Raw genomic sequence first — 14,480 nt, forward strand, 5'->3', positions numbered from 1 at the left:
CACCTACCAGTCATCTGCAAGCAAACAGATACCCAGAAACCTCCTGTTAATTTCAATACTGTTCTGCCATATCAGAAAGTAGGTTCTGAAGAAATTAGCCTCTGCTGAACCACCACTTCCACAAGCTCTAGCTGAGACCTTGCAGCCCTTCAAAGGAGGATTTGGAAAACAACCACCAGTGTTTTGCCTCTGTGACCTTCTTATATTTTATGTCTGATCTTATTCTAAAGTGGGATAAAGCATATAAGAGAGGAAAGTGCATGTGAGTCTATCCCCTCTTCACAGAGACTTGCAGTAAAGAAGGAGATGTGCCAGGACCCACAAGTAGCAGGCTGGCAGCTAGTTACATTGCAAGCTACTTTACCAAGCAGACACTAGCCTGCTTTCCTAAGGGTCTACGCTGGATTATGCTGGGCCAAGACAATCTTCCTTCCCACTCCTAGTAGAAAAGAAAAGGATTCTATCTAAAGGCTTGTCTACTTGAGGCCACTCACGAAATTTAATCCAAATTAACTAATGGTGTGAATTAGAAATAGATTAGTTAAACTGCATTAAATTCCTGTGTGGGACTTGTATGATAACTGGTTTACTGAATTAAGGCCACTTTAATTCTGAATGAGAGGGTGCACACAATTAATGCAGTTTAATCCCTCTGTAGACAAGACTAAATCAAATGACAGCTGGAGAGTGGACAGCAGGGCCTGTTATGTTTGAGAGGAGAGAAGCTAGACCTTTGCATCAGCTTTACATCCATGCAATTTGTCCCTTCCGTCCACCCCAAACAAACAAAAAAACCCAACACATTCATTTTCTCCCAATCACAAGTAAAGTAATGCTGCTTAAAGCATCTCTTTGAAGCATAAATCTTTTTAAGAAGATACTGGGCTAGGAAAATTTGAGAGGAAGCAGAAGAGAAAGCACTGAAAGGGAAGGGGGATGGATCAGAAAAAGACAGGAAGTACAAGTAGAAGATCTGGCAGTTTTGGCCTGCTCATAAAATAGGGTCTCTAAGCCTTAGCATTCTTTATCGGATCTTTAAAATCTCCAATGTTAAAAAGTCTTTCCTAGAACCCTAAAATAGCAAACTTAAATCTCAACATGTCAGAAAAAAAATTACATTAAGGGAATGATAAATAGCTTAACTTCACAAATCAGGTATTTTGTTTAATTGGTGCCTGGTCAGGTTATGGGCTTGATAAAGGCTTCCCAAATTCAGATTTAAGGTTTTGTTTTTGGGTTTCGGATGCCAGTCCAACTAACAACATTAGCATGCACCCAAGAATGAAGGAAACTTACTCCACTCAACTGCACTTGTATGCCTACACATTAGCACTTTCTTTAAAGCTGCAAACTGTAATCTGACAATTCTGTGGTCTTCTACAGGTTATGCAAATCCATCCCTGACAGAGTCCATAAGCATTTTTTGGTCTATCGCTTAGTCCACAAGTGTTTTTCTAGACTCAGTGAAGTTATTATAGTAAGTCTTCCCGTATATGCTGTTTACAAGATTGTAACACATTACCCATTCCCTCAGGCCCAAAATACCAACACTGATTACCCTTCCACTAAGCTTCCTTTAAAATTCAAAGCCATTTTAAGCTCTGAATGTGCAAGACATTGAAACCTTATAATATGCTTCTCCGACTGCCAAATATTTGTAAGAAGTTAGAAAAGTTTCATCAGCTCATGTCTTTTGACATGTCAAATGTATACTAGATGGGACCACCACATCTCCCCCTCTGAAAGCAGAGGCCTCCATGCATGCTCAACAGATAGTTCTTTACTTCTCCACCTCTAAGGGGATTTTCCAGATAGCACTATGTAATTTGAGTATGCTAGTGTGAAGCTTTACTTCATGGCTGCTACTTCAGTTCCTTCTGGAAATTTAAATGCATCTTTTGACGTTTTAAGGATTAGATGCTGGATTTATATGGCACTTGAATTCCCCCCTTCACACAGAGCTATGGTCCAGAGACAGAGGTGAGCTAAACCCATTCAGGCTGCACCCCCATCTCCAGTGGTCATCCCTGGAACCTGGAGGGGACAGGGAGCTTTGACAGACCATAGGGTTAGCACAGACTAGTAGCAGAACCTGGCCGAGTGCTAGCAGCACAAAATATAAAGTTTTTAAATCAGCTTGATTTTATTTTTCAATTCTATAAGCAACATAGTTCTGCCAGAATTTAACCAAAATATTTCTTGCAGATGTGTTCTCAAAGCACCTTACAAATATGAACTTATTACAGATGCTAAGGAAGTTGAACATCAAATTATGCTCCTAAATGTGTTGGTGTGGACTGCTATTAGTGCCACTACCAGCTGGATTCTTAGCGGTTTCAAGTTCACAAGAGCTAATCCAAGAGAACAGAGTAGATTACTTCAGTTTACCACAAAACAATTTAGCATCCAATCACTCAAAATATATCCAATTTTGAGGACATTCTGGAATGATACCAGTGCAAGACAAAATTCAGTGTTTGATAGCTGAAACAGACAATTGTTTCTCTTTGGTCAGGTGCACATTGGCAAGCCAGCTACCCTATTACAGGTCTCCCAAATATAAAGCTATCAAACCATTGTTTTGATTTGTAACTAGATTCTTTAGTGCAGCTGAAGTGCTTTTTTGTTTTGTTGTATAATACAGCATAGAGTTCTTAAAATCTGTTACCAGAGCAAAAAGGTTTGTATCAAGCCTTAGAGTGTTTACTCTAAAATCTTAACTTCATCATATTACCCAAGCTTAATTAGAACCTATGCTTGAGGTCTCATTTAGGAAAGCATCCATCTATAATACAGTGTCAAGTCTTGACAGTTACACATTTTTCACTTGAATAATCATGTTTGTCCTGTTAAATGGGCTGATAAAGTGAGGGTGGGAAGCTAGAGCTAGTCTGAAAAAGTTTGAGACTTCCAACCTCTTTTACCTTCCTCTAAATGTAAATCAACTTTAACAGTAGCCATCATAGAAGTCATGAAGCTCTAACTAGTCTAAACATTCAAAACCCAGCACCACTAATCAAGACAAAAAGGTAATGGGGTATCACATTTATATGTTCTCCTAAGCAGTGTGTTCAAATTAGATTCTTTTAGGCTATTGGGAAAAGAAATGGTGACCAGTTTACTCAGTCCATTTTAAATTTTACAGTACTGATACAGCAGGATTTATTTTTCAAGAAACAGCAAGCAGACATCCCTGCCCAGGTTGTCTGCACCAGCCGGAGTTAGTAAATACATTGCCACTTTAGGGTTTTTTTTTTTTTTTTAAACCAAAAAAAAAGTACTCATGAAATTATAGGGCAAAAAAAAAAAAAAAAATATGGTGAACAGTAGTTACAGAGGTCAATCCTATTTAAGTATGTTTTCTTTTGATGGATGAGGAAGAGAGAAACAGGGGTTAGTTTAATGCCCATGAAAACTGGGAACTAACCACACTTGTTAAGTATGAGTTGCAGAGACCAAAGAACAGTGTGTGTGTGGGGGGGGGGTGTTCAATAGTGTGGGCATAATTCCCCTAGCAACAAGAGCATTCAAGACTTGCTTTTCTTTGAAACACAATTGAAAACTACAGGTCATCAGGAACCAATGACTAGAATATATTCACTTGCCATCATCCAGTCCCTCAAATAGCTTGACAAAAAATATATGAGTCATATTTTTCTTCCATCGGACTTCTAACGAGTTTTCCACTTATCACAGAGAACTGCTATTCCATAAGCGCACACTATGGAGTCTTCCCCTGATTATGCTGCTTTCAGAGGTTTCATTTACCTCTAACAATGAGCCACATTTGAAATTTTAGTGACTATTAACCCATATTTTTCCCTGTTAAACTTCCAAGTTTCAGAGCAATATCCCAGGTCACATGCATTCAGAAAAGGCTTCCCAAATCCAAGATTCCAGTTTCAAACATACACAATTTTGCTGTACACTGTGTAAATACACTTTTGGATGAGCGAAATATGGAAGTTCTTCATAAATACTCACCATTTTTTGTTTCGTTATCCCAGTCCCAAGCTTCTATTATTAATGTGAATGATCTCTGAAAAGAAACAAACACCAGTTTGATACGGGTTCAACAAAACCAGCCAACCCACTCACCCACATTTACAAAGCCAGCCACGAACAGTGATTTGGAAACAGCATTTGTTACTGCCAAGATAGATCCAAGGTTCAAAGCAAAGCAATCTCAAAAAAAATCTCACTTTTTTTTGCAGTAATATGAAATTCTTCAAAGGTACTACTTAAAATCTTGCATTAGCAGCATTAGTTTGTGAAGCAGAACTGGTTTAAGCAATATAAACAGCACTAACAAAAAACACAACACATATGGAGACCCTCTGTTGTTAACGTAAGTTTTAGTTCCAATTAGGCAGAACACCACAACTGTATAAGTTACTGTCCTATTTTAACCAATCTTCACTTCACATGTATTGAAGCTACTAGCTACAAGAAATAGCTAATAAGTGTTTAGGCTAAAAAGTAAATTAAAAAGAGGAAAGCCACCATGTGAAGATGTCCAAAAATCCAATAATGTAAACTGATTCCTACTGAAAATTTAGACTGATCTTCTCATAAAAGGGGATATATGAAGAATGCACCTGGAAAAGGCTGAGCTCTTCAGCAGAATTAAACAGAGCAAAATATTGGGGGAGGGGGGCAGGAGGAGGAGAAATGTACTTTGATGGACATGTTCCCTTTCAAGGAAAAAAAAGTGAAAGCAATACTTCCCAGGTTTTGTGATCTAGAATGAAGTAGCTATAGTTTGGAAGCAGCAGCGGGGAAGAAGAAAGCTTTAAAAAGTTAAAAGCTTTCAACAGTCTTGAATATTGTTTTCACCACAGTATCCAATTAGTCAGATCATAATGGTCTAGCACATTTAAGTGCTGCACTTATTCAGAGGGGAAGCTACAGTCCTATTTGTAGGTCTAAATATTTACTAGATCTCAGTTTCAACTGAGAATAGCCGTTTATCTTACAGGTCTTGTTTACAACAAACTGAAGTGCTCATATACATTTAACTAAAACAAAACCAGTGTGCAACAGTACCCCACAACTCTTATGGGAAACATACAATATTTATACTAATTTATGCTTAAATTTGACGCATAAAAAAGTCTCAAGTTCTCATTTACCACACTTAAGTTGTACAAAATTTAGTATGTGCAACGTTCCTTAAGTACAGCAAGTTACAGAGTTGAAGTGACCTGGACAAGTTCAGTTTTCAAATAGAAGGCCCCTTGTTAGGAAAAGGAATCTGGGTCAATTTACATAGGTTATTTTTGGAAGGAGGCACCAAGGAAGGCTATCTAGGGATACCCTACCTTAACATTAGCAGATGTATACCAGTGTTTTACCATAGGTCTTTAGCACTTAGCCCCTCTCAAAAGAGCTTGTTAAGACTCCAGAGTTTACATGCTTTAAAAGCGTAACTTGTGCAGCACCCCTAGAAGATAAATATAGAGTATTTTTTTAAAATACCAATTGTTTTGGTTCCTGTAGGTATACTACAAAAAGTCAGCAGGACCTATTTAGACATGCATCTTCTAGACCTCGTTTTTTAAAATACAGAAATGCTGAGAGTTGTGAATATTGGGGACAATTGTTACAATGTCTGAATAAATGTGCCTCATGCACTTTCAGCTAAAAATGCAGTTTGTTATGGTTTGAAGGTTCTCTCTAGAATTCTGCAGACTCCTGCACTTTGCAGCTCTTCAACTGATAATTTTAGTATAAATTACTTTTCATTTACCAAAGTACCAGGAAAGATTTAGCCCAATTTCTGACTGGAGGAGGTAACAAGGGGACAGCAAAAGTGTTGGGCAGGGAAGTGGATCTTCTCTTTAGTAACAGGTTTCAGAATAGCAGCTGTGTTAGTCTGTATCTGCAAAAAGAAAAGGAGTACTTGTAGCACCTTAGAGACTAACAAATTTATTAGAACATGCAAAACAGATACCATTAACTTGGGTTTGAATAGAGACTGGGAGTGGCTGGGTCATTACACATACTGAAACTACTTCCCCATGTTAAGTATCCTCACACCTTCTTGTGAACTGTCTAAATGGGCCATCTTGATTATCACTACAAAAGTTTTTTTCTCCTGCTGATAATAGCTCATCTTAATTGATTAGACTCTTACAGTTTGCATGGCAACTTCCACCTTCTCTGTATGTTCCATTCTATGCATCCGACGAAGTGGGCTGTAGCCCATGAAAGCTTATGCTCTAAGGTGCCACAAGTACTCCTGTTCTTTTTTCTCTTTACTGAGAGATTGCTTTGGAAAAGGACAGCTGGCAAGAGCATAGCTAGGGAAAAAAAAACAGTTCTTTACTTGTAAAAAGCCTAACAGCACAACAACCTTCACATTTCCAAGAGGCCCCCCCTTTATTATAATAATATTATTATTAATAATTATTATTATTAAAGTGGAGGTAAAAGGGATTATTTCAACTGTTCCTCAAAGTTTTAAGAGCTGCCTAAATACACATTTCTTACACAGCTACTATTCATTTAGTGTATAAAGAAACTACATACAACACAGATATACAAATATTCCATGAAAGTTGTATTCTAGTGGTTAAGAGATTCTCAGCATACACTCTGGCAGCCCTCTGACTGAACATTGTTCTAGTAAGGATATTGTAATCTTGGATGTATTACACAGTTTCTCTACTGCTCTCTTGCTTTTGAATGCGAGCTCAAATACCGGCCCTAGACCAAATTGTGCCACAGGTGAGAAGCATCTTCAGAGCCCTCCCTCCATTTGTCAAACTTTTGAATACCTTATTTTTATTACATTTGTGGCCCATTTCACGACTTAAATGCATAATTTGCACGTATGATTTCTCTCTCTCAGGCAAGATAAATTTGCGCACTAGGATCTGTAAATAAGTCTGTATTTATTCATGCCATATATAAGCAAATAAAAATGGTTTCCTCTAAGATTATAGAAAAAAATTAATTTTAAGAATAACTGAAATGTACTAACATCAAGAAATTTAACTGGGCACCAAGATCGGGTGGACCAGTATTAAATAATGTTACACTAGGTGACAGCCTTAGAACGTTAACCCTAATCCTTTAGTTCAAAACGTTGCTTTTCTCATCTTTGCCCTTGTGAACTGAGGCATAGCCTCAGAGAGATCCAAAGACTGGCCAATGGCATTTTAAAGGAATAAAATAGCAGGCTGTCAATCTCTCAGCCATCAAAGATATGTTTTAATGAGCCGGAGCTTTGAAAAGCTGCGTTCACCACTAGTGACTGTCAAACATTACTTCTTTTGCCATGCTTAACAAGTAACAGTATTGCTTTTATACTGTTGCATAGACGGGAGTTTGACAGGTATCTCTGATGCCCAATTGAAGAGTGTAAGCAACTAATAAAGAACATATTTAAGTTTTAAAAACACAAGTACACTTTCACAATTACACAATAAAACAAGGTTCACAATATTGCAGCTGGGCTCTCACTTTGTTTTTATAGCTCACTAATTCGCACCACCCCACCCCCATACATTCCACAAGGGCATGGCTGACAACATTCTAGGACAGAGGGGGGAAAAACTATGGCCCGCAGGCCACATCTTGCCCACCGGACCGTCCTGCCTGGCCCTTGAGCTCCCGGCTGCTCCTGTTGGGGGCATGGCTGGCTCTGGCATGGTAAGGGGCAGGGAGTCCCGGGGTGGGGGGGGAGGCGGGCGTGGGCAGTCGTGGACAGGGAGCGGTTGGATGCGGTGGAGGTTCGGGGGAGGGGGGTGAGAAGTGGTTAGGGGACGGGGAACGGAGGGGTCAAGGAGCAGGGGGGGTTGGATGGGTCAGGGGGTTTGAGGGGGAAGGGGGTCCTGAGAGCGGGCAATCAGGGATTCAAGGAGCGGGGGGTTGAGGGGGTTTGGGGGTTCTGAGGGTCCTGGGAGCAGGCAGTCAGGGATTCAAGGAGCAGGGGGGTTGGGAAGGTTTGAATGGGTCGGGGGTTCTGAGGGAGGCAGAAAGTGGGAGGGGATGGACAGGGGCCAGGCTGTTTGGGGAGGCACAGCCTTCCCTACCTGGCCCTCCATACTGTTGTACAACCCCGATGTGGCTCTCAGGCCAAAAAGTTTGCCCACCCTAGTTCTAGGAGGTTCAACAAAAGCATAGTTCTCAGTCTGGAAGGTTCCACAAGACTCTACATAGGTCCAGAACATTCTAGAAGGCTAGTGAAAAATGAATCCATGTACGGAATACCTGAAGGAAACATTCTATTTTCCCTTTTGTCACTAACAAAAACACCCCAAGCTCAGCACCCTCAGTGGTCACCTCAATTGCCTGCCCCTAAATCCAGCCCTGCTTGGTAACATCTATTCCTTCCCCCAAACCCCAACTCAGAATTTTGCTTACGTTCCTGCTTTTATTAATTTATATTACGTTTTTATGTAAAGGATCAGAGTTCTTTCTAGTCTGTAATTTTACCTCTTAAAAGTCTTCCTACCATTAGTGTGCCATTGCATCCTGTTTTAATTGCATTAAAACAATGGGCTACATGCTTTAGGGCCTGATTTTTAGACCATCAAGACTAAGGGTTTCAGGTTGTCTCACTTTTTGCACGTGCAGTAACGCAGAGGTGCCTTCTGCATATACAATGATCTCTGTTTACACCAAAACCAAAAGGGTTCTGCAAAGTCCATACCCATCTTGAATGCTGCTCAAAAATATTCTGCTGTCCAAAAAAGTTCTTTAAACTGCAATCTACTCGGATGGCTATAGTTTAGTCTAGATTCTAGGAAAGTTTGAGGTAAAGTTCAGTTTAGTTATTCTACAACTTCTCTGAATCTTTAATTCAAACATGTGTTCAGCATGACCCAGCCCAGGAATCACTGTCCTTACATTAAGTTCACTAATTACTAACCTGCATACACTAACATCCCCAGTTTCACATCTCAAACTAACAATATGCGATTTTTCTACATTTCTTAAAATGAGAGTATGCAATACTTTCTCGTCCATCCTCCCCATGGAAGGAAAAGGCCTGGGTAGGGACCGTCGAATCGTGGAAGTCAATGAATGGCTACGCAGGTGGTGTCGGAGAGAAGGCTTTGGATTCTTTGACCATGGGGTGGTGTTCCATGAAGGAAGAGTGCTAGGCAGAGACGGGCTCCACCTTACGAAGAGAGGGAAGAGCATCTTTGCGAGCAGGCTGGCTAACCTAGCGAGGAGGGCTTTAAACTAGGTTCACCGGGGGAAGGAGACCAAAGCCCTGAGGTAAGTGGGAAAGTGGGATACCGGGAGGAAGCACAGGCAGGAATGTCTGTGAGGGGAGGGCTCCTGCCTCATACTGAGAATGAGGGGCGATCAACAGGTTATCTCAAGTGCTTATATACGAATGCACAAAGCCTTGGAAACAAGCAGGGAGAACTGGAGAGCCTGGTGATGTCAAGGAATTATGACGTGATTGGAATCACAGAGACTTGGTGGGATAACTCACGTGACTGGAGTACTGTCATGGATGGTTATAAACTGTTCAGGAAGGACAGGCAGGGCAGAAAAGGTGGGGGAGTAGCACTGTATGTAAGGGAGCAGTATGACTGCTCAGAGCTCCGGTACGAAACTGCAGAAAAACCCTGAGTGTCTCTGGATTAAGTTTAGAAGTGTGAGCAACAAGAGTGATGTAGTGGTGGGAGTCTGCTATAGACCACCAGACCAAGGGGACGAGGCTTTCTTCCAGCAGTTCGCGGAAGCTACTAGATTGCACGCCCTGATTCTCATGGGTGACTTTAATTTTCCTGATATCTGCTGGGAGAGCAATACAGCGGTGCATAGACAATCCAGGAAGTTTTTGGAAAGCGTAGGGGACAATTTCCTGGTGCAAGTGCTAGAGGAGCCAACTGGGGGGGCGGGGGGGGAGCTTTTCTTGACCTGCTGTTCACAAACCGGGTAGAATTAGTGGGGGAAGCAAAAGTGGATGGGAATCTGGGAGGCAGTGACCATGAGTTGGTTGAGTTCAGGATCCTGACACAGGGAAGAAAGGTAAGCAGCAGGAAACGAACCCTGGACTTCAGGAAAGCAGACTTCGACTCCCTCAGGGAACGGATGGGTAGGATCCCCTGGGGGGCTAACATGAAGGGGAAAGGAGTCCAGGAGAGCTGGCTGTATTTCAAGGAATCCCTGTTGAGGTTACAGGGACAAACCATCCCGATGTGTCGAAAGAATAGTAAATATGGCAGGCGACCAGCCTGGCTTAACGGTGAAATCCTAGCAGATCTTAAACATAAAAAAGAAGCTTACAAGAAGTGAAAGGTTGGACATACGACCAGGGAAGAGTACAAAAATATTGCTCGGGCATGTAGGAATGAAATCAGGAGGGCCAAATCGCACCTGGAGCTGCAGCTAGCAAGAGATGTCAAGAGTAACAAGAAGGGTTTCTTCAGGTATGTTGGCAACAAGAAGAAAGCCAAGGAAAGTGTGGGCCCCTTAATGAATGAGGGAGGCAACCTAGTGACAACCTAGTGGAAAAAGCTAATGTACTCAATGCTTTTTTTGCCTCTGTCTTCACTAACAAGGTCAGCTCCCAGACTGCTGCGCTGGGCATCACAACATGGGGAATAGATGGCCAGCCCTCTGTGGAGAAAGAGGTGGTTAGGGACTATTTAGAAAAGCTGGACGTGCACAAATCCATGGGGCCGGACAAGTTGCATCCGAGAGTGCTAAAGAAACTGGCGGCTGTGATTGCAGAGCCATTGGCCATTACCTTTGAAAACTCGTGGCGAACGGGGGAAGTCCCGGATGACTGGAAAAAGGCTAATGTAGTGCCAATCTTTAAAAAAGGGAAGGAGGATGATCCTGGGAACTACAGGCCAGTCAGCCTCACCTCAGTCCCTGGAAAAATCATGGAGCAGATCCTCAAAGAATCAATCCTGAAGCACTTGCATGAGAGGAAAGTGATCAGGAACAGTCAGCATAGATTCACCAAGGGAAGGTCATGCCTGACTAATCTAATCGCCTTTTATGATGAGATTACTGGTTCTGTGGATGAAGGGAAAGCAGTGGATGTATTGTTTCTTGACTTTAGCAAAGCTTTTGACACGGTCTCCCACAGTATTCTTGTCAGCAAGTTAAGGAAGTATGGGCTGGATGAATGCACTATAAGGTGGTTAGAAAGCTGGCTAGATTGTCGGGCTCAACGGGTAGTGATCAATGGCTCCATGTCTAGTTGGCAGCCGGTGTCAAGTGGAGTGCCCCAGGGGTCGGTCCTGGGGCCGGTTTTGTTCAATATCTTCATAAATGATCTGGAGGATGGTGTGGATTGCACCCTCAGCAAATTTGCTGATGATACTAAACTGGGAGGAGTGGTAGATACGCTGGAGGGTAGGGATAGGATACAGAGGGACCTAGACAAATTGGAGGATTGGGCCAAAAGAAATCTGATGAGGTTCAATAAGGATAAGTGCAGGGTGCTGCACTTAGGATGGAAGAACCCAATGCACAGCTACAGACTAGGGACCGAATGGCTAGGCAGCAGTTCTGCGGAAAAGGACCTAGGGGTGACAGTGGACGAGAAGCTGGATATGAGTCAACAGTGTGCCCTTGTTGCCAAGAAGGCCAATGGCATTTTGGGATGTATAAGTAGGGGCATAGCCAGCAGATCGAGGGACGTGATCGTCCCCCTCTATTCGACATTGGTGAGGCCTCATCTGGAGTACTGTGTCCAGTTTTGGGCCCCACACTACAAGAAGGATGTGGAGAAATTGGAGAGAGTCCAGCGAAGGGCAACAAAAATGATTAGGGGTCTGGAACACATGACTTATGAGGAGAGGCTGAGGGAACTGGGATTGTTTAGTCTAAGGAAGAGAAGAATGAGGGGGGATTTGATAGCTACTTTCAACTACCTGAGAGGTGGTTCCAGAGAGGATGGTTCTAGACTATTCTCAGTGGTAGAAGAGGACAGGACAAGGAGTAATGGTCTCAAGTTGCAGTGGGGGAGGTTTAGGTTGGATATTAGGAAAAACTTTTTCACTAGGAGGGTGGTGAAACACTGGAATGCGTTGCCTAGGGAGGTGGTGGAATCTCCTTCCTTAGAGGTTTTTAAGGTCAGGCTTGACAAAGACCTGGCTGGGATGATTTAATTGGGGATTGGTCCTGCTTCGAGCAGGGGGTTGGACTATATGACCTCCTGAGGTCCCTTCCAACCCTGATATTCTATGATTCTAATAGCTTTGTCGAGTCCATTGGAACCCCCACGTCTCATGATTATTAGTAGTCCAACTCATGCAAGGCAGATACTTAGTGGTAACAATTCTGCCACAAATTAGGTTTGTATTTCAGATGCAATATAGTATCTGTTAGCTGTTAGAGTGCAGACACTTCCCTGTCTCTTCAGATGGTTAAAATTCCTCTGAAATAACAGAGGAAGGGGATTCAAAGTGAGTCCAATCCTCTATGCAATTCACCAATAAATGTAAACAGTAGGTCCCCTAATCCAATCTCTATGCTTGTGTTGCAGCTTTAAAAAAAATAAAATAAAAAAAATTAAGCATGAGTGGTCCCATTGATTTCACTGAAACTACTCACTTGCTTCAGACACCCACATAACTGTCTGCAAGATGGGACCAAGGCTTATACTGTGATACTGGTGATCAAAACCAGAATACTTCTGGAAGAGCAGTGACCACACTTGTTAATTAAGGCTGTATAATCCATTTCTACCCTCCGTTTCAGTTCAATTATGTTTTTCAGTTTGAAACTCTCTCCAAAAAGAGAACGTTTTTCATAAAGGCATAAAAGCAGTTCAGCTTTTAAGGAGGATCATACACATTTTTAGCGCCCCGCCTCCTTTTTTTTTTTAATTAAATAAAGGCAAGAGACATATCCAACTTTTTTTTTTAAAGTTTTTTTTTTTACAGCAGTGGCTGAAGGTTCAAAACTAAAATTTAGCATGGTATTAACCTTCACTGAAAACAAGAGTCCTTAAGCAAATCTTCGTTTTGATTTACCATGTTATGATACTTGGAAAGAGGGTGTTTCTGTCGGAAGTGAGTGTCATTAGACAGTCTGTCCAGTTTATTTTGCCAAGCATATCAAGTGTACAGCTGAAGAGAACTTTATGAGAATGTGTCCATGGCTAATTTAGTTACATACTGTAGTGTAACAGAGGTGCATATATGTGCTGAGAGAAGGACTTCATAGGAGTCCAAAAGTGTGAACAGGGTTATGAGGTGTACTTTAAATTGTGTGTAATAGGGAATCCCACAGCTGAAGGTGCAGTGCCTCCTGTCTATACTTACACAGTAGTATACTAATTACTAAAGTAATACAAAACATGGATTTTTCAACAACCTTGTATCAACTTGCAGCTTCTTGTACTGTATATATGACACTGTATTTACAGTATTTGGAGCAACAGAAATTTCCTGGCATACACAGGTCACCAAACTCAGCTTAGGCAATCTGCCTCATTCCCTGAATTGCACCAAGGAAAGGCTGCATGTTGGCTAAAGAGAAAATTTACAACACAGAGGTGCCCAAAATCCTAAAATAAGATATGCCACACCAATATGGAAGAGGAAATTAAAAGTATACAAGAATGAAATTACAAGATGTTACGCATATAAGGTGCAGAAAAATTGTATGGTTTGATTTGACAGTCACAAATTGCATGATCACACATGTGCAGCTTAAGTTTTGGACTCAAATTTAACATTCTTATATATTTGTTTTAATTAATAATTTAGAGACTACTAAAAGGTGCAAGACAGTCTTGTAAAACTGAGGAACTACATTAAAAGTACTTTCTCCCTGCCCCAACACCTCAAAATCTCAAAATGTGAGACATAAATGGGCCAGAAAAGTGACGAAGAAAGAACTCATACCATTAAATTCTGAAACTTGCTGGTATCCCACACTCTCACCTGGTCTTTCATATTTTGTATTAGGCAGAATGAATTATGAATGTAGTTTTTTTAACTACCACTGTACCTATGTGAGTATATGAAATTAAAGGCATTGCCAAGAAGTTTCATATTAAAAATGCTATCAACCCTACACTTGTCCATCAGTAGTTTTCTTTCAATAGTTCTTTCATTATACTAAAGGGATGTTCTCAGTTAGGGAAGTTCTCTATTATGAAATTTCCCGATTTCTACTTGGCTGTGGAAAAGAGCATGAGTGCTTTTGCGTAATCATTATTTTATTCAGCAGTTGAGTTATGAGTATGGTATAAGAGCCTCTACCAAATTGAGGTATGCTCCAATTCAGAGTTTACTCTTCTACCTCTCTAGAAAAATATACCAATACGCATGGCCATCTCAGCTTCTAACTCTATCCTCAACTCCAAATATGCGATATGTTTAAAGAAAGGAATTAATTTTTGTGGTGGGAAGAGGTCTCATCTTGGATATAGTTAACACTAAAACAAGAGACAACTCCATAACTTAGTCCTCCATTTAGTGCACGTACAACTATTACAGTTTCAACATCTGCAAAACAAAAAAAACACCCACTCTTTTCAAGCTGAT

General features: G+C 41.2%; 1 protein-coding gene across 1 annotated transcript in view; it reads right to left on the bottom strand.

Moving 5' to 3' along the window:
• JAG2 (jagged canonical Notch ligand 2) overlaps nt 1–14,480 on the bottom strand; it is a 94,170-nt gene that overhangs the window by 47,780 nt on the left and 31,910 nt on the right. Inside the window, exon 3 of the mRNA XM_077820565.1 lies at nt 3,985–4,039. Within this exon, the coding sequence (XP_077676691.1) occupies nt 3,985–4,039 (55 nt within the window). The remainder of the gene's footprint in view (nt 1–3,984; nt 4,040–14,480) is intronic.

This window comes from Eretmochelys imbricata, chromosome 6 (genome assembly GCF_965152235.1).
Source record: "Eretmochelys imbricata isolate rEreImb1 chromosome 6, rEreImb1.hap1, whole genome shotgun sequence".
In the NCBI taxonomy this organism is placed as follows: domain Eukaryota; kingdom Metazoa; phylum Chordata; order Testudines; family Cheloniidae; genus Eretmochelys; species Eretmochelys imbricata.